General features: G+C 48.1%; 12 protein-coding genes across 12 annotated transcripts; 6 read left to right on the top strand and 6 right to left on the bottom strand.

Moving 5' to 3' along the window:
- Window positions 1-61: 61 nt before the first annotated feature.
- BBBOND_0405530 (hypothetical protein, conserved) lies at window positions 62-3,893 on the bottom strand (the record flags this gene model as incomplete). Its single annotated transcript, XM_012914800.1, has 6 exons — window positions 62-932; window positions 971-2,818; window positions 2,856-3,050; window positions 3,086-3,334; window positions 3,375-3,536; window positions 3,580-3,893. The coding sequence occupies 6 exons, from the start codon at window positions 3,891-3,893 to the stop codon at window positions 62-64; spliced, it is 3,639 nt and encodes a 1,212-aa protein (XP_012770254.1).
- A 449-nt stretch (window positions 3,894-4,342) lies between these two features.
- BBBOND_0405520 (hypothetical protein, conserved) lies at window positions 4,343-8,324 on the top strand (the record flags this gene model as incomplete). Its single annotated transcript, XM_012914799.1, is given in 4 exon segments — window positions 4,343-4,487; window positions 4,525-4,604; window positions 4,675-7,528; window positions 7,546-8,324. 4 exon segments carry the CDS (start codon window positions 4,343-4,345, stop codon window positions 8,322-8,324), a joined length of 3,858 nt encoding a protein of 1,285 aa, XP_012770253.1.
- A 1,078-nt stretch (window positions 8,325-9,402) lies between these two features.
- Window positions 9,403-9,998, top strand: BBBOND_0405500 (hypothetical protein; the record flags this gene model as incomplete). The annotated part of the gene is made up of 3 exons (XM_012914798.1): window positions 9,403-9,451; window positions 9,506-9,555; window positions 9,654-9,998. 3 exons carry the CDS (start codon window positions 9,403-9,405, stop codon window positions 9,996-9,998), a joined length of 444 nt encoding a protein of 147 aa, XP_012770252.1.
- Window positions 9,999-10,146: 148 nt separating this feature from the next.
- BBBOND_0405490 (hypothetical protein, conserved) lies at window positions 10,147-11,313 on the top strand (the record flags this gene model as incomplete). Its single annotated transcript, XM_012914797.1, has 1 exon — window positions 10,147-11,313. One exon carries the CDS (start codon window positions 10,147-10,149, stop codon window positions 11,311-11,313), a length of 1,167 nt encoding a protein of 388 aa, XP_012770251.1.
- Window positions 11,314-11,319: 6 nt separating this feature from the next.
- BBBOND_0405480 (hypothetical protein, conserved) lies at window positions 11,320-14,388 on the bottom strand (the record flags this gene model as incomplete). The annotated part of the gene is made up of 1 exon (XM_012914796.1): window positions 11,320-14,388. The coding sequence occupies one exon, from the start codon at window positions 14,386-14,388 to the stop codon at window positions 11,320-11,322; it is 3,069 nt and encodes a 1,022-aa protein (XP_012770250.1).
- Window positions 14,389-15,062: 674 nt separating this feature from the next.
- Window positions 15,063-15,916, top strand: BBBOND_0405470 (hypothetical protein, conserved; the record flags this gene model as incomplete). The annotated part of the gene is made up of 4 exons (XM_012914795.1): window positions 15,063-15,251; window positions 15,289-15,603; window positions 15,654-15,774; window positions 15,819-15,916. 4 exons carry the CDS (start codon window positions 15,063-15,065, stop codon window positions 15,914-15,916), a joined length of 723 nt encoding a protein of 240 aa, XP_012770249.1.
- An 8-nt stretch (window positions 15,917-15,924) lies between these two features.
- BBBOND_0405460 (-Lysophospholipid acyltransferase LPCAT4) lies at window positions 15,925-16,449 on the bottom strand (the record flags this gene model as incomplete). The annotated part of the gene is made up of 1 exon (XM_012914794.1): window positions 15,925-16,449. The coding sequence occupies one exon, from the start codon at window positions 16,447-16,449 to the stop codon at window positions 15,925-15,927; it is 525 nt and encodes a 174-aa protein (XP_012770248.1).
- Window positions 16,450-18,635: 2,186 nt separating this feature from the next.
- On the top strand, window positions 18,636-19,163 carry BBBOND_0405450 (hypothetical protein; the record flags this gene model as incomplete). The annotated part of the gene is made up of 3 exons (XM_012914793.1): window positions 18,636-18,686; window positions 18,721-18,908; window positions 18,947-19,163. The coding sequence occupies 3 exons, from the start codon at window positions 18,636-18,638 to the stop codon at window positions 19,161-19,163; spliced, it is 456 nt and encodes a 151-aa protein (XP_012770247.1).
- Window positions 19,164-19,224: 61 nt separating this feature from the next.
- BBBOND_0405440 (-Solute carrier family 22 member 2) lies at window positions 19,225-20,770 on the bottom strand (the record flags this gene model as incomplete). The annotated part of the gene is made up of 3 exons (XM_012914792.1): window positions 19,225-19,323; window positions 19,361-20,463; window positions 20,509-20,770. The coding sequence occupies 3 exons, from the start codon at window positions 20,768-20,770 to the stop codon at window positions 19,225-19,227; spliced, it is 1,464 nt and encodes a 487-aa protein (XP_012770246.1).
- An 865-nt stretch (window positions 20,771-21,635) lies between these two features.
- Window positions 21,636-22,398, top strand: BBBOND_0405430 (-UMO-conjugating enzyme UBC9-B; the record flags this gene model as incomplete). Its single annotated transcript, XM_012914791.1, has 3 exons — window positions 21,636-21,785; window positions 21,884-22,087; window positions 22,264-22,398. 3 exons carry the CDS (start codon window positions 21,636-21,638, stop codon window positions 22,396-22,398), a joined length of 489 nt encoding a protein of 162 aa, XP_012770245.1.
- A 1,019-nt stretch (window positions 22,399-23,417) lies between these two features.
- On the bottom strand, window positions 23,418-24,266 carry BBBOND_0405420 (hypothetical protein; the record flags this gene model as incomplete). The annotated part of the gene is made up of 1 exon (XM_012914790.1): window positions 23,418-24,266. The coding sequence occupies one exon, from the start codon at window positions 24,264-24,266 to the stop codon at window positions 23,418-23,420; it is 849 nt and encodes a 282-aa protein (XP_012770244.1).
- A 2,427-nt stretch (window positions 24,267-26,693) lies between these two features.
- Window positions 26,694-27,523, bottom strand: BBBOND_0405410 (hypothetical protein, conserved; the record flags this gene model as incomplete). Its single annotated transcript, XM_012914789.1, has 2 exons — window positions 26,694-27,003; window positions 27,351-27,523. The coding sequence occupies 2 exons, from the start codon at window positions 27,521-27,523 to the stop codon at window positions 26,694-26,696; spliced, it is 483 nt and encodes a 160-aa protein (XP_012770243.1).
- Between the last annotated feature and the right edge of the window lie 81 nt (window positions 27,524-27,604).

Here is a 27,604-nt window from a genome sequence, read left to right as displayed (position 1 = left end):
GCTAAGTGTCTGAGGCAATGTACAATATAGGTAGACGTTTCACGCCTTATTAGCAAACGCGTTAGACTGCATTGTAATGGTCGGCATAGTAGTTGTGCAAAATGCCTGTAGCAGCGGTCGTCGGATCGGCGTATGTGTGGATCGCCACCATGCCGCTCCGGAGGTGATTGTCGTGCCTCAGCTTCAATGGCGGATGGAAAGCGCCCGCATAAACAGCGCACATCGCGCCATTTATTTCATCGGCGGTTATTCGGTGCTCAACCGTAAGCTTTCGCAGTCGTATCTGGTGATCGCTTGAGTCCTCCCTGTCGCCGCCATTCGAAGCGACGTCTTCACAAGCGGTTTCGCCGTCAACGAATAAATCCCTCGTTAGCCGGAGTCGTCGTATGGCACATACTCCTCGCAATACATCATCTCGTGTTGCGCCCTTGTCTAGGCAGCCCAGTAACGCGTCTGCCAAGTCGCTCCCAACCGTTGCGATTTTGCGCATCGTTTCGCCACCTGGGATTACGCTGCTGTACATTGACCACATCGACTGGATGTATGTGACCTCGTCCAGAAGTCGTATGAGTGCGTCCGCGCCTTCGTTAGCGGTATCGCCACAGTTGCTAAACCTCCCGCCGTGTTCGCTCACGCAAATTCTGGCAAGGGTGACTAGAGACTCATATGTATCCATTACAGCCCAACTGGGTCGATTGAAACATATGGCACTGCCAGATTCTACACTTAGTTCCACGGAGCCAGTGGTCTTAGCATCGTCGGAATTTCGTAACCTCCCCAACTTTGCTACGATGTTGTGAACCCTTATTCTTCCGTACTTCACGAACACCAGAGCGTTGAAAGTGCGCATTATTCTCGTTAAATCAGCCAGCGGTATTCGCGCATTACGCTGTTCGGAGAGCGTAGTGACAGTGTTTATGATGTTGCTGTTGCTGCAGCGACGTTGAGAATAAACGGTTGCACAACTTACCAAACTGTTTTTAATAGGCGTGATGCTAGTTCTCCTGAGGCATCTCGAGATATTATGCCCGATATTGATGAGATCATGTAGCCAAATCCCTTCAGTGTAGCCACGAGTACGCCACATAGTTCCTGCGGCCGGTTGTCCACAATGTTCCTATCGCCTTGCTCGACGTTAACAGGTGTCGCCATTTGCATGACCTTTGTCAGCTTGTTTATCATGTCGAAAGAGGTGAAGTTGAGCTTATGTAGGGATGAGACGATGGTAAAGAGGTGTCGCCAGAGTGGCTGTTCCATGGGTATAGTAACATCCATCTCCTTCTGGGGCTTCCTCCACAGCCCATTATGATACATGTATCGTATGGTATCTCCCATGGCGTTTTCTGTGTGTGATCTTTCCAATGCCTTCAGCTTCTTTTTGAGCCGCCAGCTGTAGAGGGACGACACTCGCACTGGTTTCATGAACAAGGCGTCATCCACAAAAACTGGGGTTCGTCTGTCTACGAAACTCTCCAGATGTCTGACTACATTCCACTGACTCTTGGGTATAACAGGCGGACGATCGCTCGCACCCGCGGTAGGCGCCATGTATCCTACCGGCTGTGAGGTAGCATCGGTCGTATCCATTCGGCAGTTCAAATGGCCGTTACTGATTTGCACGTTCCCGAAATCTTCATTGTACTGCTGAGCAATTGAAGGGCGCGAAACAGACCACCGATTAAACCTTTTCCATGCATCGGCAATTTGTTGCGCCCTGGGATCATCACTTGCCATTGGTAGGGTGCTAGACGATCCACTACTAATTGCAACGTGCGAACGTGACGCTTCGGTTCTGATAGGTGCCGTGTACGGCCGCAAAAAGCAGCGTTTGAGCACCCTGCATTCGTTTATAAAATACTGAGTCATCTGCACGTGGCGAGAGCCTGCGTATCTCATCTTTCTTTTCAGCTTTCTGATGGATACACTAATTTTCGCTGCGCGCTTCTTTTCTAAACGCACTGTATGCAACACGTTGCTGCTCTTGAAAGACTTCCTCAGCTTCAATTGCTCTGACTGCAGTTGCATCAGCTTGCGCATATTCAACCTTCTTGAGGCTGGGTGTCTGCCGTCGAAGTGCAAATTGAGGAATTCATCCATACACTCCTTTAGACTTTGCTGACGAACAACATCCACAGACATGGGTAGTACCTTCAACTGCGAGAGGTCTGCCATTGACGTACCTGTGCTCGTGTAGGCAATATTTTCTGGCCGCAGCAGCCTACGCAGCGCTGTGCGCTTCTTATTGTGCTCCTCTTCAGTACCTTTTGCATTTAAAACAGTAGTTGGAAGCATGTCCACGATCATACTGCCGGTCAATACCTCGGGGGCCGATCCGGCTCCAATTTGCTTCGCTGCATCCCCCGAATGGAGTGAGCGACTGCCATATATGACCCAGGGGATTGTGTTAGGTAGCAAGTTGACCTCATCAGTGCCATCACCTTTATCTGTAGTCGCCGGTTCAGTGTCACCAATAATACTTTGCATACAGTGAATCGTGGACTCCGTAATGCTTTTCATGATTGCGATGGGTTTGTAATCAACTTTCGCGAGCATGTTTGCGATCCCCGCTAATACTTTCAACCGTGCATTAACGTCTTGCAACCCTGTGGAAAAGTGGGTCTTTTGTTTATCGCCTTCGTACGCAAATTGTGATCGCACGATGCCATGCACCAGTTCCTTATGTTTATATGACATGGCTGCGTAACAGTTAAGTACGGCACACAACTGCTCGCTGGTGAATTGGCTGATATTCCTGACAGTTATATTCCCGATTCGGCTGAGAGCGACCGTGTCACGGTAATAAAATTTCTTTAATACGCTGCGTTTGACGTTACACCCAACATGTGTCCACTTACTGTAGCACTGTGATTAGAAGTTTTGGTGACCATTTATCCGGATGTTCAAGGTAGTGTCCGACCACACGCAGATAATGCGAAGGCAGTTCGCTTATATGACACCGACCCATGCTATTCGAGAGCATCAGGAATTGAGCCACTTCCCCCTTCTCGCAGTTGCGTTCGAAGTTGAGACAAATGCGATTAAACACATCGCTGAGAATTTTCATTCTCACCAGATAATACCTCACCTGTCTGTGGGATCGATGATGAGCTGCGTCTGGCTGAAAGATGCCAGATGCTTGTGATCCATGTATCCCATGTCGTTGAGGCACTTATCGCGGCACCGCTCAAAGAAATTCATAAAAACGTCCCCATCGTGGAGGCCGTTTTCCACCATGAATTGCATGAACCTCAGGTGGTCGCCAACGGAAGGGGTCTGGTGCGGCTTATCAAGCTCAGCGAAGAAGACGTCGAGGTGCCGGTAGCTGGGCACGAACCTGTAGCCTAGTAAGGGTAACAGGAAATGCTGTAACTAACTTCAGCGTCGCACATGCTCGTAAAAATGACGTTACATACGAAATCTTGCAGTTTCTTAGCTTACAGTACCAGCTAAGCGCCTCGCTGATGCCCTGCAGCAGGACTACATTCCGATACTTCATATGAGCAAGCACCGTTGTGATCTTGCACAATTCCTCCGCCCTATACAACAGCGTTGAAGTGTTGTTATAGCGCTGGATCCTACCTTGTGATGGCTAATAACTCCAATGCACGAGCGCTCAGGTACCGCAGCTGCCAGACATTCCGATAGCCTATAGGCTTTGACAGCAGCACGTTGAACTGCTTCCATATCTGATGTGCATTGCTTTCATCGCCTCGACCTGTTCGACTCTTGTCATCAACAACTGCGCTCTTTTGCAAAGGCGCAGGATTATCGGCGGCAACTGTATTAGACTGTTCCAACTTCCGCTGTCTGACGACGTCGAAAATCGAAGAGAATCGACATTTTTGACGGAAGGTTGCACCTTTCGAGACAGGATGCACGTACGTACGTAGCATCGTCTCGTTCTCGCTACAACAGCATGTCTTCCGTGCTTACATTTATGTCAATTCCATTGCAAGCAGCTGAGGATTAATGATGATGGAATCCTCAATATCTATCAGAGTAGCAATCATATTTATGTGGATTCTATTGCCGAATACGTAATTTGAGGCTGGTGTGTGCACTCATGACACGCGTATATAATGCGGTACATACACGTGCGACCAAACACATCATACACGCCTTCGGAGCAGCGTTGTAACTGGAAGACCTTCTCAAATTATTTGACGACATACGTCATATTCCGAGTAATGAGTTATGTGTCGTGATTTTGTCAAGAAGTGACAGTCGCGACATTGTACGTGATCGCAGGTTTGCTATGCGCTCAGGAAATGTGTATTACGGCTCATCGTCCACTGTCGAACAAACGCATGGCGAGGCTACTTGCAGGTATTAAGAAGACGTAATGCCCCTTTCATACTGCTGCCACATCATCGCATCCATTGAGCTGCGGTATGCATCGGACACACGCATACCCAAGAAGATTCTTCGAGCTTTTAAGTATCCTAGGATCGAGGATCACGATGAAGCTCCTGGATCGTCTAGTGGCGGTTTGTTGAATCTTAGGAATCCACAATGTCGTGGCAGAGTTTCTCGCCTCTCCGGCGACCTGGATGGACGACGTCGATGTCTGCAACAGCATCCTTCAATCGCACGGCTACTCAATCGTTAGTGTAATAACACAATGCAACTCCTCATTGGCGCTTACAGGTGCGAGATGATAGCTGTTGTGGGCAGGGGGGTGGCGCCTTAAGTATAAGGAAGCTGGATTCTAATGCCGGGCAACCCATAAAGCGGTTGCGGAACCAACCAAGCCGAGGCGAACCAACTTCCGGGCAGACGCCCATAACGGAGAATGGAAATATAGACGGCGCCGTTATGAGCTATATATGCGGCATCGTGAGGCGTTCAATGGTGTACCACTTATGCCTCTACGATGACTACTCCAAGGACTTTGAACACATCGTTTCCAAACCATCCGATGTCACTCGGGATATTTGCAGCATACGCAAGCATTCGGCTTATGAGATGCTGTGCAGCCTAAGGGATTGTCTAACGCAGCTGCGCAGCAGGAGCACTGACACCATGGAGGCAGTGCTCGTCACCGACGAGTACAGCGGCATATTCACGAATGAAGAGATCATCATCACACGCTCCACAATTGGCTTTCGCAACATGCTTGCCGATGAGGGTATTAAGTTTTACAACTTGTACGATCCGGCTTCCTCTTCCTCTGGTAACCTCCTAGCCTTGGAAAATTGGGGCAACTGTCTTGACAATCTCGTCAATGATTATTTACAGATGTCAACAACAAAGGATCGGGAAGATAACCAGGAACCTAAAAGCGATGAGTTGGCCATCGTTCCGGTGTCAGATGGAGCCCCTTTTGTTGAGAGCACGCTGCCTGCGAAGGATGCCTTTTTCAAGGCACTCAATCTGCCGGTGTCTGATCATGACATCAACGTGTTGACCGTGAAAGGGCGCGCACACTGCCGAAAGCTGTTGAAATTTTTAGATAGGCTGTGTAAGTCGGCGCTTTTGAAACTGAAATCAGCGAGGTTGCACTGTGCCCCCGTAAAAATTGTGCTGTCGAATTTCCCTGTAATATTCTCTAAGCTCCAGGAACTCCGCATTTCATCCGACGAAATGGAGGATGGCGTCGCCAATGAACACAACAGCCTTAGCATTAGAGGCCTGATACTGCCGGGTGTTTTGAATGGTATCTTCAAAGTCGTACGGCGCATGCAGACTCAGGGCACAATCCAAGATGTTTCCATAACTCTCACATACAATACTGATATGGACGCTGAGCTCCATGAAAGCATGCTACAGATATCGGAGAAAAACAGGATATACAACAATTTCATGGCGAACGTAAATTCGTTGGAGAGCACCTCACAGAGGATTTATCGCACGCTGAGGAAGCTGGTGCCATTTACCAACTTCGTGGTGCACAAGGGGAGGATTAGCGTGCCTTACAAGGGTGCGCTCAGGGATCACGGTCATATCGAGTTGTCGCATCCCGACAATGTCCCCAAACTGGAGAGCAGGACCCTGTACCTCACTGACGCGTCCCTTTCCCAGGAGCATATGAGGCCTATGCCTGCAGAATCTGAACAAAGTTGCGACAAAGTGGTGGTATTGAAAGACACGCTTTATGCCAACCTCGCTATGGTGAAATTTACCATGGAACATCTAGAGGGTGCGCATACAGTTTCCGTGATACCAACGAAAAGCCTCATAGACGAAGTTCTTTCCTATGTGCCCTGTATTAGCGCCTCATCTGAGAAGGATAACTCGCGGTTCACAAAGTGTTATGTTGATCTCTATCCCATCCTAAACAATGACAACGTGCATGCGACCATGGATATACAGCCGTATCACTTGGTTAACTTAGCTTGGTTAATGGGTTATCTCCTCCATCGTGGTGGGTTCTTGCCATTTATAGACCGTGAAAGCTGTAATGAAAGCGCGGCGATGCAAACGTTGGATTCGGATCTTTTGTATTCGTCTCTATCACTGTCCAGATCGCTTTCCGAAGAGTTCAGCGTTTTCTTGGATGGGTCGGTGCCGGAGATGTTCAAAACTGATGTGTCCCCAATGGCCGGAGACCCTTTGGCCCAGCAGTCTTATATAATAAAGCTCGTGCACCACGTGACTTTCAACAAGCGTTTTCAGAATCTTTTGGGGATGTCTTACCATGAGCACGCCCGCAGGAAACTGGAAGGGATGCCCAGTTTGGATGTAAAGCGAAAGGTTTCGAATGATACGATTTCTCTGATCTCGCGTGACACCTCTGAGGGGTACACTGCCGTACTAACGCACAGCTGGAACACTCTGCTCCGGCGGGCTCAGTCCGAATCAATAACCACCGACTCTGGAAAAGAACATGATGACCGTAATTCGGGTACTGAAGACCTTCCGACCTCTTTGAATTCCTCGCATAATACTGATGTTATCACGTTGGATAAAATACCAGAACAACCCTGGCAAACTCAAACTTCAGCCGGAAATCTTTTAAATATGCTCTCTGCCACAGCAGATGGTGCGGTTAAACGGAATCTGTTGCGAACGGAAAGTTACCAATCCGTTTCATCGGTCACCAGGGCACATGGCAGAGTTCGTCATTGCGTTTTCGATTTCGATACCAAAGCTTCCCTAAAGCACAAGAGCGACAGATCTAAGCTACAGCAAGAGATCCATAAGACGTACCGCCCCGATCATGTACAAGGCGAGCGATCTGGAAGTAATCGCCACCTAGTGTTTGTTCTTTTGACAAACGACGCTGTTTCGTCACTTGCATCAAGCAGAATAAAGTTGGTCAAGGACGTCATCAACTCATCGGATGTAATGTTTTTACATGGCGAGAATGCTGAGGAGAGTGAACAGCCCATCGAGTATAACGCCTTCAACGCACAAAACGTCGAACGAAGATACAAGTTGGAATCAACAGCTGCAGTTGCGGAAGACTATTATATCAAAGGTGGAATGTCGTACTCGTTTTCTTTGGGAGTCAGCCGACTTCTTCCACACCTCGCGAGGCTGCATAAAAAGGTTAGTTTCAAGCACAGATCGTTTAAATCATTCTGCAGTTGAGCAAGGGCGTAGACATAGAATTGTACTATGTCAGAATGGATTCTGGCACATCTCCTCGCGAATCACTCTCGGTTCATAGTCTCATTGCGCCAGATCGAGGCACGGCGAGGTCTATTTTTCCTGGTAGGGTGATAGTGGAGCAGTTTGTGAGTTACGCGTGGTTGTGTGATGTTTATTTCGACGGCTGCATCGACCTGCGTGCTGAAATAAGGCAGTGTCAAAAGATGTCGACCGCAGGTGAGTCAATGATTGATCATTACTTCTCCAGGGATGACGCGGAGCAACATCGTAAGAGCAGCCACAGATCCTTGACATTTTCGGGCCCTTATCGTGACGTCAAGTTCTTATGGGGGTGGTCGATTTATATGTTGGATAGGAAAAATGTGGCGGTCAGCGATGACGACGCGTTACTCTTCAAAATGCATTGCGGCATTTGCATACGAGTACATAGGTCGCTGAACGACATTGCCAAAGAAGTGAAGAACGACTTGGGGTCACGCTTGAAACGGTTTAATATCGACGAGAGCGATGTATCTGCGTTTTTCTTCCACCCCAGGATATATACTAATTCGCTGGTGCTTCTGGACGACGCCACGTTGCGCAGTTCTGATCTGGAGCATTTAAAGAAAAACCCTTTTTACGCTAACGGGTGCGTCCGGGAAACATTTGGGGGATTCCCGATATGTTTTGGAAGGTACGAAGGTTTGCCTTTGTTAAGCTTGCGCTGGCTTAAGGACACGTTGCAAAATGGTCGGCCGGAGCCGATAGCGAAATATTTGCTACTATCGTAGTCGTATGCCATGTTTAACCTTCACGAGTACGCCGTTAACGTCATTATGATCGAATTATAATAATGAGGATTACGGTTACAGAGCCTTGCTACTGCGGGCACTGCCCACCATTGCCGTTATGACGACGGTAATCGGGCTAGAGGAATATTCGGTTCTCTCATCACGTATGAGGAACCAAAAAGATATAGAACTACTCTGATTTTCAAGATGCCATTGTCAGGTGTATCCCAAATGATTCGGCCGTCCGATACGTATTCTTCGGCATTGGAGCATCCGAATTACGGACCCGCAAATTTTTTTCGTGAGCAAGCGGGGTTTGTGTTCATATACTGTATTATGCACTGGTAGATAATATACACTCGCTATTGCTGTATTGAGAGCAAAAAGTATTGATTCAAGGGAACATGGTAACTGGAACATGCTCAATGGCGATAGACCTCAATGTAGTTTAGTATTGGTTGGGAAATGATTCTTCAAACGTAGAAATGTAGTCACAATATGTACTGCTATATCTGGCACCAATGTTTTATGTGCACAAAGTACACTGGAGATCATCGTCGGGTCTTCGGTGAACCTACGGTGAACCAGCGCAACACAAATTTTATTCCAGACACGCAAGGGAACACGCACATTCTCATAGAGCTTCCTAATGTTTGAATCACGTCTGCATATGTTACATACTGAGGCGTTCGTGTGGCATGGTTGTGTAGTTCGACGTTGTACTTACCCGCTGCTTCCAGTCACTTGTCTTCAGTACGCTCTTTAAAATTGGACAGCATTTTTGAAAACCATTCTGCATTGCACACGTCTACACTAAGTGCTCGTGAGTTTGCAATTAAAGAGTTATTTGTCGCCGTGTTGCTGTATACGTACCGAAGTAACATCCGTTGATTGGTGCACACAGAAGGGTGGATAGAGGGCATCGTGTCATTGACCCAACATGACAGTTTACATGGCGATCTTATTGTTTGACGTATTACGAAATAACGCCAGTGTGAATCCTATGTCGCCACAAAACTGACAGTGCTGCCAGTTTGTACATAAATGCTTCACGAATTTCTAAGCTTGTTTAGGTAATATGGATCCTAACGGCCAACGCAACGTTTCTGGCCACGATAACATGCTAGGTAAGTCAGGCATCTGTCATCAACAAAGGCTCATTTATGTTTCAGATCACCCAGGACAGGACTTCCAACAGATGCAACACGGCTGCAACACCATGCCAATGGATGTGAGTACTCAAAGCAGACATGCGTGAATGCGCCTGGAATAAATCAAACGGCAATACATGAACGTTCTGCTGGTTATGCATACTTAATGAATTCGCAGATGACTCCCAATCACGCTGGCAACATGACGTACATGATGCCACCCATACCCGTCGAGCACACGAATCCAATGTACGGAGAGAGTATGGGCATGTACTACCAGCCTCCCGCATACCCGATGTACGACAACGGTGCGGCTTACAACGTCAATGCGATGCCATATATGCATCCTCAAATGCAGCTTATGCCGCAGTACGATCACTACCAGCCGAGGGGCATGGCACCTCCAGCAGCCGCATTTACTCCGCGAAATAACTGCCAAGAGGTGAACCCGGGGCGGGTTCCACCATTACACATGGGCGGCAGAGCCGTATACCGCAAGCAGAAGGGCTTCCTATGCTGCTGAGAAGACGGAAAAGTCCGGTACACATCGAAACAGTTCTGATTTAATAGTCATTTGTTGTGCTCTGTAACCCAGCCGCACACTGAAAGTGCTTCATCGGTGGCATCGCAGAATCCCGGCGGCGCGCCCGCTCGGCGATCCTCTGTGAGATATGAGAGAGAATGTTGCCCAAGCAAGCGTTCTCGGTACCAATGTCCCGGAAGGCACGCCTTCCTCGCGCAGCTGCGCCCTTGTCTACACCGGGGACGAGTCCCTGGCGGTGGTTCACGCGATGTCGTTGCTAGGTACGGTGCTCAACTGTCTGGAGGAGCTACGCGACAAATATGGACTGCTGATATGCAAGCGAACTAGCTGGGACGCAGCGGTTGCGCTTCTTGGCCGCAGTCTTTCCGACAATTTCGACAGCTGCGTCGCTCCTTGCAACGCACTGCATGAGTTGTACGAATCGAGTTGCGATCCGCAATCGTCGTTGGCAAGGTTGCTTGGCCACGCATTTAGAGTCGATTCATCGGATTTAAAAGCCGCAGAGCAAGACGGAGATTGGGATTTTCTCAATGACGTGATCGACGGTCAGCTGTGCTCCCAGTTGTCCAACGCAACCATGCGCTCTTGCAATACCCAGCAAAATTCGGAATCTACACAGGCCAGCAGCGATACGAACAAACAAACCTCCACGGGTTTAGCGGGCGATGACACGGTATACCGCTCCATGCAGAGAATCCTCGCGATGGAGCGCAACCGTGAAAAATGCCTGGAAAGGCTCCTCGTCCGTTTTGTCGACGAAATACCATTGGAATCTACCTCAGGGAAGAGATCGAGTGCGTTTAACCCATTTGTTGAACCCGGGCTAGAAATGAAGTGGAACTATATTCAGGCAGCGAATGAGCTATGTAACCATCCGCCTGACATCGGCGTCACGATTGTAGCGGGACTATCCCATATGAACTTGATCCGCCATAATGCGGCGGCAAATGCAGAAGAAGCGCACAACAGCGATGACGGAGAGCAGGGAGAATCAAGCAAGGCAGCAGAGATCAAAAGTCATCCCACCATGCACCCATTTGACGCGCCAGACCAATTCAGCTGGGATGATAAGGCAAAATGTCAAAGCCTTCGTCTCAAAACCTTGAAATCGTACACCTTTTGTTTATCTCTCACGCTTAATGCGCTTCACGTGAACTTGACCAGGCTATCGACACCGAATGACTGGTTACCAAGATTGTTTTTCATCGAGCCGTTGCCGATTAAAAATGTGGATCGGCGGCACTTTGTTGGATTCCTCAGAAGCAGGTTTCAATTCCTATACAAACTAGAATAACAAAATTTAATGCACAACATTACTTTTGAAATCCCTGCCTATTGATTCTAAGTAACTGGCGCATCTGTAGAGGGGCATTTTTGCTCGCAATGCGTGACATATCAGCACGGCATTCGGTATATCTACCGTGTTGCATTCGCGCAATTTCTGCAACGGGGCTGCCGAACCACCAGTGACACCATTGGCTGCAAACAGGTCCTTGTGTGATACCTTGCGCAGGTCATCTATAATCGTTTCCCTGTATCTGCTTTTGATGTATTCGCAGCATACCAGCGATGCAGCTTTGAAAATGTCGACATCTAGAGGAGAATTCACACTAGTTGCAAGGTACTTCGTGTCTTGCTGTTCCAGCCACTGTAAACGCTTCTTGGTCCTACAGAAGCATATCTTCAGCGCACATACGAGGCGTTCATCGGGCACGCCACCAGCACTTATCTTGACCAGTTTCATGGGTTCCTTACGGCCAGTTACCTCTCCGTGGTTAAATATTTCGCCGGTAACAGGGTGGTATTGACTTTTCTCCTGCCGAATTGATTCCATGTCTATATCATCATCAAAAGATGGATGTTGTGAGTTTTGCCGTGCCAAGAACTTAGAGGCGAACTCGTTGTACATTTCCACCGGCATTCCATCGAAGTAGGGTTCGTTGTAGAGACTCAGGAATCCTTTGTCACTAGGGATCTCAAACAGGTTCACCCTAAGCAACAGATCGCGTTTTTCCAGCGGCAGGCCGGCAGGAAACGTCCGAGGAAGCAGTTCGCTCATGCCTGTAGACTCAGCAGCACGAGTGATTAATTGTGGTTCAACTTCCATAAGTACCCCTTGGTCCTGCTGTAAAGGAAGGAGCATGCCGTAATCCAGGAGGAAGACATTGTTGTCCAAATTGCCGTAATTCACCTTTAATTCCTCTCCGGGTTGGATGGAGCGGAGAGATTTTAGGACGAAGCCACCTCCCCCACCCGAATCCATTTCTATGGCGCAATTCGGGTCAGCAGAGTCGTGGTTTACGAGATCCAAGAAAGGAACGATGTACGCCTCGCCTGTTTCAACACCCACAGAACTGCTGTTAGAAGAAGAATCGGTAGCCAATTTGGCCATTATACCTGGCGCCCTGTTGTGAAGGAAGCTGCGTTGCGTGTAGTTGTCACATGCGTCATGTCCAACATCCCCAATAGTCCTGATATTGTGCGCAACAATAGAAGCGAAGAGGTTTGTGAACGTACGACGCGTTATTACGTCGTTTATGGCTCGTATCCATGCACCGGGGCTCACATGCTTGTACAGCTGTGGTTGCAATTTACCCGTTAGGTAACTTTCAAAGGCCAGCAAAATATCAACACAATCCGACCCTTCAGTCGATTCGAATGATGATCTTTCATCAACTGTCAGGACGGAGCGCACATCATCGATGTTCCATTCAAACGGCCCAGTGCTATAGGTCGAGCCTTTACCGTCTGCGAACGCTAAAAGCTCGCTTTCTATCTCTTCCATTGCAACCTCTGCTTTTATCTTCCGATCCACTATCAGTGGCCCGCAACCAGATTGCAAAGGTGTCGTGTCTTCAACTTTGTAGTGCGCCTGTGAGAGCTTATCGATGCGATCCTGAACAACAGATAGCGGGTCCAAGGCTGCGGTCATTACGTCATTCACAGCTATAAGGCGTTGACGCAAACGATGACTGACAATCGGCTCTTGTATCTGGTTAGACGCGGACACCGGCATCAACAGGGGTAAGTGTCCCATGTCCTTCGTTAGCAGGTGGTGAACCCAGCTTAGCCTTACAACTTCGGCATCGGGCAAGGTAGGAATCGCGACAGGATCGTGGATCATTCGCATAACAAACGAGAATATTGCCCTCTGATATATGCCAGCCAGACCAAGGGAGAGGAGCAGTAGCTCACGCTCATTGCGGTTGAGGTACACCAATTCATAAGCCTTGTTTTCCAAGGCGACAGTAATCGCGTCGCCGGTAGATAGCACGCTGTCGGCAACTAAAAGCGTCTTCAGCATGCATAATTTTTTTGATGCAATGAGAGCTGAGAGCCTCCCCTCGAATTCGCCACCGTAATGCCCACTTGCGATGTTGCCATTTTGGTGAACCCCTACGCCAACATTACAAGTGGTTTCGACGCCGCTATTGCATCCAGCTTGTGCGGGAGTATCGAACGATCCGCATGAGTGACGTTTTTCATCATGGTGTGTGCCAATGGCGTTTTCATCGTGTGTGGTTTCGTCACCGCTTGAGCAGGCTATGGAAGGCTCCCTCATAAACTGCCCCAAGTTCAACCTCTTCAGGTTCTCTATATGCGCCAAAAATGCATGCGATAAGTTGTCTGTCGGTGGTTGTTGTTGGAGAAGGCGGTGATTTGATAGCAAATCAGTCCTAATGTCCGCTAGGGACAAAACAAAACTTTGTGGCACCTTCACTATTTCAACTCCGGGGCTTATCACCTGTTTGGCAACTACAGATCGTTCGACACCATCATCTCCATCAAATCGTGTGAACAACTGCTGATTGATCCCTTCAAAGGAATTCCCGGTCAAAGCAGAGTCAGCGTCTCTAGCAGCTTCATACGTGTCCAGGATAGCCTCTCTATTATACTCAAACCTTGATACGCTCTTTACCTCCAAAGATGATGCGGCACTGTCTATTTTTGCCAGTGTATTCCAGACACCAGTGATCAGTAGCTCCGAAGACGTGCTATTGCTTCCATCCTCCTGGACGGCATGTAAGGCTTTTTGCACTGAGATTCCATACACATCTACGTTCCACGGATTATGTCGCGACAAAAACGCGGCGTGATGTGCCCTTTTGCGTTGCAGCCCGAATCGCTTAGAGCCGCGATCAAACACCGAGCACCTCCTGCAACCACAGCCTTGAAACGTCGCGCCAATCAACAACAAATAAGCTGCAACTATTGCTACTAAGTGAAGTGACATGTGATTGTCACATATATAACCATGAAGGTCGCGATTGTTTTCATATGACGTGTCTAATGACGGGTACACATTACGGTCTTCCACAATATCCTTCACCGATAGGTTGGACCAAATGTTTTCATTTGAACCATGCATATGCACTTCGCAACTTCACTCATGTAATGCTGGATATTCGCAGTGCAATTGCGGGATAATACCGGTGGAAAACTGGCCGTTTGCATACTGCTTTGGTACGACATTACCAAACCGTCTTGCGACCATTGCCAACGCAATCAGCTGCCTAATAGACACAGATTATAATTTCAAAACTTTTTAATGCAACATTGATGACTGGATCGGTGCTTATTCAATCCGTAGTAGTCATTCAGACGCATATTTCCCTAAGCGGTGTGTTGTCAAGAGGAGGCGCAGTACAAACACGCTAATTGGCTCTTACGGAGCCGTCACCCATTGATTGATACAAATCAACTACAACGCAGCTGTTTACTAACATATAACTTCGCACAATTATGTGGAAGGTAACCATTTAACCAGGCAAATTGCGCACGTCGGAGGTGGCACTGCGGTAGCCACGGTAACGAACTTTTTGGGCAAATTCAAGCCGAAGTATTTTAAAAGAGGAGGCGTCCAATTATTTAACTGCTTTACTGTGTCGTCCATGCTATGATCGCTTCGAGATTCGCTGAATCCGGACACGAAGAATCCACGCCGCGGTGCAAAAACGCCATGAAATAAACGTCCTTCTACGCAAAAGTACGGACCATTCAACAAGGGAGGCTTCCTTTCAATATACCGCCAGCTCTCGCGCCATGAGTAGAGAGAGGCTGATTAGGCGCAGGCTGCGTGCACTGGGAGTGACACCTCCACAAGAGCTGAACGCGCACTTCCAGGCGCTGGTACTCAAGCTGGAAGAAGAGCACATACGCCACTATGCGATATCGGAGAGGCGGGCACTCAAAGATGCGGATTCTAAGGCGTTCGTAAAGGCCTTGCTTAAGGTGGGATATTGGCATAGCACCCTTAATCTTAACGCAGTACTGCGATGACGTCGGCGTTGAAATAGACGATTCCATGCTCGTGGATGGCAAATTAACCGAGGAAGGCATCACTTCAGTGCTGGACGGACTAACGTTGGCAGCACTGGAAGAGGAGTACACCGACCTAGTCTCAGGTGAGCCAGCAACGCGTATCCCTCATAATTTGCAGACGCGCAACTGCATGTTCCAGCAACTCGGAGCTGCGAGGATAGCGGTAATGACTGTCTCCCCGCTCTACAAGACAAGGTCAACAACCTCTTGGAGCTACTCGGCATACCGGCGCTGCAACCAGACGCACCCGTGCAGGAAGTTCGTTCCGCCGTTCTACTGCTTCTACAGCTGCACGCCAACGCATTTGACGAGGGAAATGAAAATGCTACTAAATTAAACACCGTCCACATGAACCTTGCCGATGTACCGTGTGGGATTCGTTCCGACAACGCCGTTGTGACCAAGGCCGCCAGGGTTCTGCGCACTTTGCACTGTAGGTGTTGGTTGCAACCACAACAGGTCTTCAAAATTTTGCAGCGCAAGAGTTGTGCAAGCTGCAGGCGGACATCGTATGGCTATCCGAGCGATTCCAAGAACTTACGGCAAATCCAGTTGCGAACTGCCACGCGCGGTGATTGACGAATTAGTGGAAAACCACTTCTTCGGTTTTGCGCATCTCTTCGTCAGATATCTTGTAGTAACGCTGCATTGCCGGCCCGTACAAACGAGCCAAAAGTTTGTTGCGCCAAGCAGGCAGGACAACAACGTGAGGCTTCTGCAAGTGCCCCATATCTACATTTGGATTCAATTTGATGATAGCCTCACGCATGACATGGTTGGAAATTGCGGTGTACTCTCGGACGCGCTCGTGTTCTCCCTTCGACGCAGTATCCTCCGCGGCTGGCGGTTGGATGGCTGGTAGCCAGTATGCGATGAGGCGCAAGCTCGCTGGCGAGCAGCAGCTGAGCACCGCCCACCACTTCCACGGGAAAGCGTCGAATGAGGCGTTAATGTAGCTGTACTCTAGCACCATAAGCAGCGGCTGCAGTGGGACCATCGCACCGAAGGCGCCATGCTTGAAGGGCAGCAAAATATTTCCTCTGGACGTTGTCCCTTCGGGGTATACCACCAAGGATACTCTCTCGTGTCCTTCGTTAATGGACTTCATGCGATCGACGATGGCCCGGTACGCATCCTTGCGGTTGGGGGCGGAATCACGATCTACGGTTATGCAGTTAAGCAGGCGGATGAATTGCCCGATAATGAACGTTGGCTCCAATGCCTTCTTACACACGAACGAAAACGATCCGCTATGAAGCATGTAGAGCACATCCTGCAAGTACTATTACAATACCATGCCGGCACCTACCATAATGCCAATGTGGTTGCTTATCACGTTTATAGGCTTGTCTCGAACAACTCCGTCTGCGTATACTGTCTTGACCTCGGAAATGCCTGAGCAACATGAACGGCGCCTGTGACTGGGCGTACCTATTCCCCAGAAACCGAAAAGCGTGACGTAGTAAAACATGGTAGCAACGTATTGCCTAGTTATATACTTGCAACATCCTCCGAAAATCGTGAGAGGAAGCCCTGCAAAGATTAAGGCAGACAGCATGATAACTCACCGATCAGTAAGATGCTGATGGCAAAGAAGAGGATGCAGGCCAACAACCGCATGGGAGCCAAGAATATGGCGCCATAGAGCTGCTTGGCAAATCTGTGGTTCTTGAGGTCACCGTGCATTAACGCCGCCTGTAGGGCATGGTCGCTGTACATCTTGGGGAATGCGTCGAAGTTTGCAACGTGGAATCGGACGCAGTTGTCGAAGAGAAAGACCCCGTACACCGCAGACGCCAACAAGCCCCAAAAAAGAGCCAAATCAGCCATCAGGAACAGGCGCTGCCTCAAGAAAGCTAATTTGCTATCCGTTGCTGCCAGCTGCAGTATCAAGTTGTACGTCAGGTAGAAGTGAAGCAACGACCAAAGGAAGCCGGCGAAGACGTTGTTCCATCTCCTGAAAAAGCTTGGCTGTGTCTTCACGCGTAAAGCTTCGTAATCGCAATGATACACTTGGTCGCTGCTTGCGGGCTCCTTCGTACTCCCGTCCGCTCCAGCACGGCGCCTGAACGCCTCGCCCGCACCGTCACTGCTTGACATCGTGGTAGCTCTTGGTTCGTTTTCACCGCTTATGCGAGAAGCAGTGGCAACGTGCCGTGGCGCTCTCAAGCCAAATGCCTATCTCAAGCGACATGAACGGAAGTCAATGTAGCAACAGCGGGGCAGGACACATCCGTACACAGGTAGACTCCTTGGCACGGTTCTCGAGCAGCTTTGTGCGTAGTATGTCTTAGCGATATTATAAATCTTGAGCTGCAGTGCATTCCCTTTCTCTCGTTAATGGAAGTACGCTATATTCGCGGCCATTGATATATACGGGTACAGATGGCGCAGCGCGTTGATGTCGTCTGCCAGAGCCTAATGGCAACGGTGGAAGTACACGATGTGTACGTCTCAATATTTAAAAAATCCCAAATTCACGTGTGTCATCTAGTGGTATGGAGCGCAGATTTTGCTGGTCTTATTGTTAGTGAGGTTGCGGCACCGGTACGGAGACAACGCCAACCTCAATTCGACGATTCAGTATTATGAGAATTAAATAGCGTAAACACGCAAGTGGTTATAGATTTGCACATAAGACAATGATTTAATGGCTCATTAAATACATTTTTGCCTATACATTCTGGACAGGGTCTATATATACCAGGTAGGATCGTCGTCTATGCCACTCCGCTTCTATCTGTTTACGTCGTTGTATTTGTATGGTTGCGTACCATATTGTATTTCGTGCTTGCCCAGCTTGCGCCCCGCACTTCGCGGGCAAAGGCTGTGCACGAGAAGTGGCCTGGCCACCGACGTTTGGTAGGGCCGTTCTGGACGGATTCCTTATGCTAACCTACGTAGCAGTCGTATGCAAACTCGTACCCTTATTTGGGCAACATATACCGAATTACAAAGATGACTCTGTCCACGTCTTGTCTAGCCAAATGCTCTAGCTTCACAACACCCTCCCACGTAATCACGTAGCGATGATCCTTTAACCGCGACACTCTGTTGAACAGCTACTCTCTGAGATGGTCCATCAAATAAAAATGTCTGATCCATTTGAATATCTGCGCCAGGTTACCATGGATATGCGTCCCGATATCTACGATGGGCATCGTTATCCTCTACTCATCCGTGGCGACTATCTCTGATGGCATGTGTTGATTTGCTGTGTGAAATGTGCTGTCCGAGTCATTTTAAAACTTACTGCTGCCTATAGGCAAGTGTATCACTGCCGGGCTAAAATGAATGTCCTTCTTATGTCCCAAGGCACAGGAAGAATCGCGAGCCGACGACGAGGTACGTTGTTCTACTGTGGTTTCGTCACTTGCAGCTGCTGCCGGCTGATGAGTTGGAATTACGCTTCTTTTACGCGAAGCATCTCTACCGAGCTGGGCTCTGCAAAATCAGCTTCCCTGCCTACTACAAGGACGCCGGAGCGCTGCTAGCCGAAGCCACGGCCACTGCAGTGGGCAACCTCTCCCCGCTGTACTTCCAACTTGGATACGAGCTCTGCGACCTGTGAGTTACCGACCTCCCCACCGATAAGCTTCGCGCAGGCTGCCCGAGAGCGAGTGGCCCGTTGACAACCTGCGCAACGTACTAAAGGAGGCCGAGTGCAAGCGCAGGGCGTACCTGCTGCGCCGCAGCGAAACGTGCGACGACACCTTCCTCATGGGACTCACACTCAGCGAGCGGAAACTACACAACGTGGTCATGCACGGAGATAGCAACGCACTTATAACACCCGCAACATCGCAAACGTTTACGGACTAGACGTGTAATTTAAAATGGCAACTGAGTCCGTAATGGCGTGTTCCAAAAAAGTGTTTCATGTCTACTCCGCAGCCATAGACAATGCGGCCATCCTTTTCGGACGGATGACAGAAATGTATATTAATATCGCACTCATCACGCTTGCAAGTCCCATGTATCCCTGCGAACCTTATGTAACTATAACTAAGGTAACCTACCATAAACAAAAACGCCAGGGGGCGGAATCTTTGCTGAGGTATATCCGCCTTCAGAGTCAACCCCCAGTTGTAGATGGGAATGTTTAGTAGTGAAAACAGACCAGCGACGCCGAAAATTATGGTCACCAATGTACCGAAGTATTGCGACGGGAATCGGGTGTTAACGTAACAGTACGCCGTAGATATGCACAGAGAACCCGCAATCAAATAGCAGCAGCACGCCGCAATCTTCATGGCGTAAATGTCGAACGCAGCGCAGGCGTAATAGAGTATAGCGCAGTTGTGCAATAAATTCATCACAATAGCCGGGCCGACTTTGTCCATTACGGCGCCCAAGAAGGGTCCAGGCACGAATGTGGCGATATTAAAGTATTTGAAGACCCCGGTAGCATCGCCGCCGTTGGATGCCACCAATAGATTACCTTGAGATTTGTTGACAAACTCAATGGACGGCATGAAAAGGGCAACAGAAAGACCAAGAACGAGGAACTCCAACAGTAATGGACTCTTGAAGCCATTCTTGATACTGTCGATGATGGTCAAACTTTTCTTGTCCTCGGATTCTGCAACTGCAGAATCCGTGACAACTTCGCACGCAGGAGTGGACTCCATTTCGGTCCGTGCATCCTTTTCAGATGGGGCAATAGGGATAACTTTGGGAAGTATGAAAAACCCGGAAACGAAACATAAGACATTCGCAACGAGGAGGTAACCTATACCTACAGCGAAAAGCATTTCACTTCCTACGCCACTTTTGTGGTATATCAAAGCTAGTAGGGTAGGTACGAAAAATGAAAGGGAACGACACGCTCCCATGATTGCAATCACAGTGGAAGATGCAGTCGGGAAATACTTGCTCACTGACAACATGGGGATGTAGCAGGCTTCACAGGCCAGTCCTACAAGAACGAAGGCGAACTGCAGCAAACGGCCGTTGGTCGGAAAGCAGAAAATGAGAAGCCATGCCGACCCTGAAATGAAGTGGCCGGTCATGAAGCAAACACGAGGACCGAAACGATCCAACAACCATCCACTAACAAAAGAGCAGATGAAGTGGGTGGAATAAGCCAGCGTGTACAGGTTGTTGATGCCACCTTCCCTGGCTGGGCAGTCTAAAAATAGTCAAAAGAAGGAGTACACCCACATACCAGTGTATGACACATCGTAGATAATCTTTGTGGTTGCTCCCTCACCAGCCTTGCATAACTCCGCAAAGGCACCAGCCTTGTAGAGAATTTCTTGGATGCCATTCCATCCCCAGTAAATGCAACCAGAACTAAGAATATAGTATATGTAAATGGCCAAACGCAGGACAGGGTTAATGTGTGGTGCAGGCATCACAGCGGGGTCAACTATCTCAAAGCGGCATTTCTTCGCGGTCTGTGTTTCGCTGTCGGACAGCGACGCCATTCTGATCGTACAATGGAGTCGTGAATGATACAATTATTCTGCTCTATTTTAGTACACAAATTAGTAAGAAATGGTTTATTGAGACCTCAGGCGACGATTGAGCTAGCGGGACACATTACAGAACGTATCATGGGGCATAAGCGCGTCTTGCCGTGCACGTCCCTGTCTACGCCGACAATGTGCACAAATGTTGTGGACAACAATAGAATTTGTTAGGTAGTAGTGGCATATGTATACACATTAGAATTGCATGGGAATCGGAGGTTACTTTTACTTACCATATTGCTGCGTCGTTGTATGTGTCTATACACATGAGTTCACCGGTCGCTCAATGTCTGAATGAATTACAATACACATGCATAATAACATGTTGTGGCGTGTGACGTTTGTGTTGATGGAGTCAGTGGACCCGCTGGAGGCCCGGGTCAGCCGAATAAGAGCAGAAGCACTTTACACATTTTCGCCGTCGTCTTCCTGCCGGCATCAATGGCGATATCATGTCGATGCATACACCGGAATGCAGTGTCAACAACGCCGCATGTGTAACTTCTATATTTCATATGGTCGCTAAATCGCCGAGGGCGCAGCGCTAACACGGCGTGGTCATTAGTGAACCGGTTACAGATATATATATTTATACACATCACATTATTAGAAATAGCGGTACTCATTGGGCAGTTTTCCGTTAGAAATGCGGATGGCATGCTTAAGGTGCTCGCCTTGATGTGATGCCGCAGGACCACCGCTTCCGTTATTAAAGGGCGAAATACCACATTCCACATTTTACGTCATCAAGGCAGTGGTAGCTCAACCAGCTGTAAGGCGATTGTCGCGCAAAGTGCGGCACGTAGCATGACTTCGCCACATGACTACCATAGCAAGGAAGCGCCTCGCCCAGGAACGGGCCGACTGGAGGCGGGACCACCCGATTGGATTCTCGGCCAAGTACTCGCCGCTGCCGGACGGAAGCGGGCTGGATATCATGAATTGGATATGTAAGATACCCGGCAAAAAGGTCAGGATTGTGATTGTGCTTGGTGAACGTCTTGTCTAACCACGGCACTTCATTTTCCATTGCCTCCGTTATCTCGACGTAATATTCAAGCTTCGCAGGGGACGATTTGGGAGGGCGGGGAGTACACCCTTACAATGGAATTCACGGACGACTATCCCAGCAAACCGCCCAAGTGCAAATTTACCCCGGTGCTCTTCCACCCCAACGTCTATCCCTCGGGCACGGTGTGCCTCTCCATTCTGAACGAGGACAAGGATTGGAAGCCGTCAATCACCATCAAACAGATTCTACTCGGCATACAGGTAATTGAGCCGTTTGCGTACCGGTCATGCCCGTATTCGTGACGTGACGATGGCCATTTTACGGGAACTGCCGGCTCCGATGAAGTCAAGAGTCGGTTCCCTTTTTATGATGTATTACATGTACGCATTTTTTTAAATCCACCTTGCATCGCTTATATGCGTTTACAAGCGTGCAGGATCTCCTGGACAATCCAAATCCGCTGTCTCCAGCTCAAGCTGACCCTTACATGCTCTTTGTCAACAATCGAGAGGAGTATAACGCCAGAGTGCGCAAACAGGCACTGGAAAACCGGCCCAATGATTTCAACTGACCTCTCCTCAGTCTACACCTTAACGCTAACGTGACACCCACGCACAAAACAGATGGCCTACCACGGCATTTCTCATCAACTCACACAGATGGCATGTCAAACATTTACACTTTACTGGTACGTTTTATCAATCGTTGTTTAGTGTTTGTATGGTGTTTTATTTTGCCGCATTTGGCTTAGGCCATTTCTTGCGTTTACCACGTACCGCCGTACGATTCCTTTTTTCACGTCGTGCTGTTGCCGAACGCTACTGGTGGCATCCGTCTAGTTTGAGCAGATACATCACTCACAGGGTCATAGTCTTCTTTTGGTTTCAAGTTGCTCAGGTCAAGTTGTTCTACTTTCAAGATCATTAGCGTCTGTATCCGACCTACCATGCGATACGATATGCCCCAGTCCCGTCTAAACTTGCTGTGCTCCTTTGTCACTATTCCCTCCCACGTCATAACGTAGGGGGACAATAAGGATCGCGGTTGTCTGCTCAAACTGTCACGTCATAGGGTCCTCCAGGTCCTCTCACTTCACCATCTTGTATCTATGTGTCCCTGCAAAATGTCTTGGTTGATAATTGCAATTGGCACATTGGCGATTGTACTCCCGAGGAATCCAGATGGAGTATCAAATATTTCTAGCGGTTTCCGAGGCGACGGGGTCACAGCAGTTATTCCTACATCTCGGCCACTACTACGCTGGCTACATTTTTAATACGATATCTACAAGGTTGTTTACTAGGTAGATCGGTTGGTATGTGTATAATGGGCTGTAGACACGACAAAGAAGTATTACCCATCAACATATAATTAATAAACTTATTGAAACAATAAGTCCATAGCTACATGAATAATCATCCATTAAATTGGGCTAGCAGCGTCTAAGTTCGCCACTGTGGGCACACCAGGACGCTGGAAGTTGCCTGTGGCGGCAGCAGTAGAGATTTTGGGACGCCTATTATGATATGTTTTGGAATTCCAAGCAATCACCAAACCTATGTCAACGTCAATTTCCGGTATGCCATATTTTTAATTTTCGCCCAAGAAGAATTCGCGAGCTTTTGCACGTAATGAAGGTTCCGCAGATGGTTCACCTTCATGTACGCTGCTTTCCAGTCCATAGAAAGCCCAGAACCCAGCGAGGTCGCATAGCGTTAACACCCCGCTTGTATACAGATCTCTCAACGCCGCGTCGACCTCAAGCATATTCATGTCAGTGCGGCTTTCCGGCTCTACATAACCCAAGGCTTTCATTGTCTTTTCCAAACCATACTCATACTTCGTTACCGGGACCAATCTTAAAAGGGCTGCTATAGTTGCAGTGTGCAGACAACGTACACCTGCGTATAGCATTGGTGCAATCCCCACGAATATCGTCGCACAAGCTTCCGGATCTTTTGCGCATGAGGACTCCCACGTCGCTTCTGAACTGTAAGCAGACTTATATTCGTCAGGAATTTTGACACTATCAAGCAATATCTCAGTACCATTAACAATCCTGTCTAATTTCTCCGCAATGGCTGCAGCGGTGATACCCTTGCTCTTTACAACGTTTTTATAATCGCAATCGTCCACAACCCTGAAGCACTTAGCTAACGCTCCAGGTGTTTTACTAATACGGTCATTGTATCGTTTCAACAGTTCTTCAACGAACCAATAGTTCCTAAGCTCGCGTTGCTCCAGGAAATCTTTGGAAATACGTTTAACTTTCTCGAGAGCGGGCAGATGTATCCTGCCAACGGGCTTGTCCACAAGAAACTTGTAAACCGCCTCACCTATGGCCTCCAGGTTTTTCACGTCATCGCCCTTCAGTGCCAACAACCAGTCAGCTGCTTCCTTGAAGTTGCGAGGGACATTGGTCAACGAATTGTATACCATCTTGTATGTATTCTTTATGCTAGGCGTGAGTTAAAAACGTGCGTTGCTTTGTGCATTCAGAAGCCTATCTATTACCGCTGTGCCTTGATCGCAGACTAACTAAAGTGCTGTCAACACCCGATAAATGTGCGTCAAATTTGATTATTACGTATCGTCTATGTATCGAATAGGCGTTCGTTGAAGGCGCGACGAGCGCCCAGCTATTCCATGGCAGCCGGGTCCATACCGTTGATGTGGCATGCAGCATCCGCATCGAATGTCATCGCAGTGTCTATTTTTCAAATATGAATGAGACGCAATGCGCCCATATACTGTGATAATATGTGCATAAATTGACAAAGATTTTCGATTTTCCGATGGGTTGCGACAAGCACATTACAGTGTGCACTCCGTGCGGTGGCTTACACACGGGATAATTCCCAAGACCAATTCAGCATTATGCATTCGTATATCCTATGACTGCCCTATGAGCGCGACGACCTGTAGATTATTTTACATCCAAGGATGTAGTTCTGAGATTCTGACGTGACTCCTCAGCTCTGAAACACAGTACACTGATAAAATGCAGTGACACGTTTAGTGTTACGAAGCAGTATCTGGTTAGTATCCAACAACTTCCGATACAATCGCATTGATGGGTCCACCATAACTGTTTCCGATTTTGCTCCCTTGTGCTGCTGAGCTTGGCCTATACATTGCTGTGCAACCGTATTTGAGGTACCAGATTTTCGCCTAAAGTGGGCGACATAACTGATTGTTATTGTTACGTGTTCGTAGAATTGGATGGATCCGACAGATCTGCGTACCTTGTTAAGGCTATGCATCTCCTGTCTGGTATGGGCGTTCTGCCATTCACGCTGAAGCACCAAAATCTGCATTACTGAACAACGACACCAAAGCACACGAAAAACCACATCTTTGACTATCATTCTATGTTGTGTCATTATGTTGACATTAAACGACTTAATCTGATGCAGCTTTTTACATCCCTACCTTGCTGCTGTCGGAGTCCTCATTGAGGCAAGGGGTGTCGAGAACGTTTCATACCCATCTGACACTAGCCGTGTTTTTCAAACATGTATCACCTTTCTCACACTTAACGTCCCATTCTGAATCGCTCTGTAATTTCCCCTCATCCATCCCAGCAAGCCGTAGGCTGCCGCTGCGTAGGGCGGGCACGGGTAACTGTGATTTAGTAATTACCAATATAAGTCGATTCAGCCTTATGAATAGTTATGATGTGAAGTCCTGTGAAAACGCAGTGAGCAAATGAACTGCTTTTTGGTTTCATTGTTCTCTAATCGTGTAGGGTGGCCAAGTGCTCACATGGTAGTTGGTTGATTTAACTGGTGGAGTTACTGTGGGACATTGATCATTGCGGCAGTAAATCTCTCGTTGAGTATTTGGTTCATAGGCTGATTTTCAGGTTGTTATGAACCAATCAAATAGCCACAGTACCTTGCGCATTAAAATGACGCAAAAAACTCAATATGCGTACGATGAGACAGAGCGTTAATTCTCGTTAATGATATGGTTTGTTACCACTACCAATAATTGAAAGCATATATTAAACACGAGATTAAGCTTACGGCTTAGCATCAGCAATTGCCCCATCACCATAGCCAGTTGTCTCGCTGATGAGGAGGTTCTTTTCACTACTGCAGCCGTAATACTAACTACCTATCTAAATACAGAAATCTTAAAGTTGTTGTTATATATACAGGACTGAAATTACCATTGAATGTTCGTAAGTAATCTAAAAACCTTAAAATTTTGAGGCACCTGTATTCATCTCAATGTGTTTCTAACAAGAGGCGGAGTTACAAACTATGTCACAGATGGAATAAATGCATAACCACCATCGTGTAGATCCGAATTGCCAAAAGAACTTCGTGGAGAATAAGACTGTTAATTTCGTCCAGTGACTGTTGCCACTGAAGACACGGACTAGACCTGAGTAAACTATTTACGTTCAGATGACCGGGTACCGTGTTGTGCCCAGTCTGCCTATATCGTGCAGCTTTGTTATCCCTTATGCTGCAATAACCGCGGCATCACCCGTAAGTAGCTATTCGTGGGTCGTCCGACTACTTGAAGCAATGAAATTAGTTACGGACGCCGCCTCATCAACTCCTTACGGTCAGTAAAAGGATAAAACTTTTAGGTGGCCAGCGAGTCAATTGGCCAATTGATTTAAACTACATGTTTTACAGAGATGTGGTTAATGCGGGCGATATTGGGAAGGAGGGCAATTCATGTTAAGGCCAACAATCAACAGCAATGGGTATAAAACCACCTCTTAATCTTTAATAGAATGCTCTCCGCTCACTGCATTCATTGTAAACGCGCCTGAGGCCAATGCTGCATCACATTTCCAGCTTAACTGGAGCATTGTTAACAAACGGCTGTACCGATATGCCACGTTTATTACTGCTGCGATGTTTGCCTTGCCAGAGACAAATTTCGCCACACCTCATAATGTTTTAAGGCATCTAAGACAACAGGCTGGTGTGTATAGTTCAGAGCCTTGACGTCATTTTTGGCACTTGCCATGGTGGAGGCTCTAAGAACATTCCGTAGCCGAGCTTCCTTGCGTTGCAATCCAATCTTCTGCCCTATTTCACGCCTGTAATGGTGTGCAGGGTAGTGACGCAGCGGTCGGTTAAGTTTCGCACCGGATTGCCCGCTGTTGTCTACGTAATCCCTCCACATAGCAGTTGCGATCCTTCCAGGGTCCCTACATTGACGCAATATAGCGCTGGGTCAGAGATCACACAATACAACACTAACATTTTTATACAACATCTACAGACTGTTCTCAAGACCGGCGATACTCAGCTACGCACCAAAACAGCGGTCAAACCGCGATCCGGTGTTTTACGTGAGCAGTCGCTCAGGCCATAATGAGCTCGATTTCAACGGATACCGATAATATCATATGTAATTTACAAACGGCCTGTCATGTGTGGGCTTAGAAAACCGTTTGACGTGCAGAATCATCGAAAACCTTGCGCAGACATTGGCACAAGGACAAACTCGCACACCCGTTAAAACAGTGATAGACACAAAATTTTTTGAACTCACTTAAAGTGCGCATAATCTTCCAACTTCTGCGTATAGGTGTACGCAGGAAGGCGATACGTTATCTCATCTGAACGGTGTGTTTGCGCGGGCATGAAATCGTCCAAACACTTACGTTTGTCCTTATGAACGCGCGAAGCATTTGCACCCCCGTTTTTGCGCGCGCACAGAGCCATATCACCGCTGCTAGTTGTGTGTTGCAGCGATGCACATAAGAATCCGACGAAGGCTACCTTCATGGCGACGCCGGGCGGAAG

This window comes from Babesia bigemina, assembly GCF_000981445.1.
Source record: "Babesia bigemina genome assembly Bbig001, chromosome : V".
Classification (NCBI taxonomy): Eukaryota; Apicomplexa; class Aconoidasida; order Piroplasmida; family Babesiidae; genus Babesia; species Babesia bigemina.
Note: the sequence above shows the minus strand (reverse complement) of the source record. Positions and strands in the feature narration are given on the sequence as shown.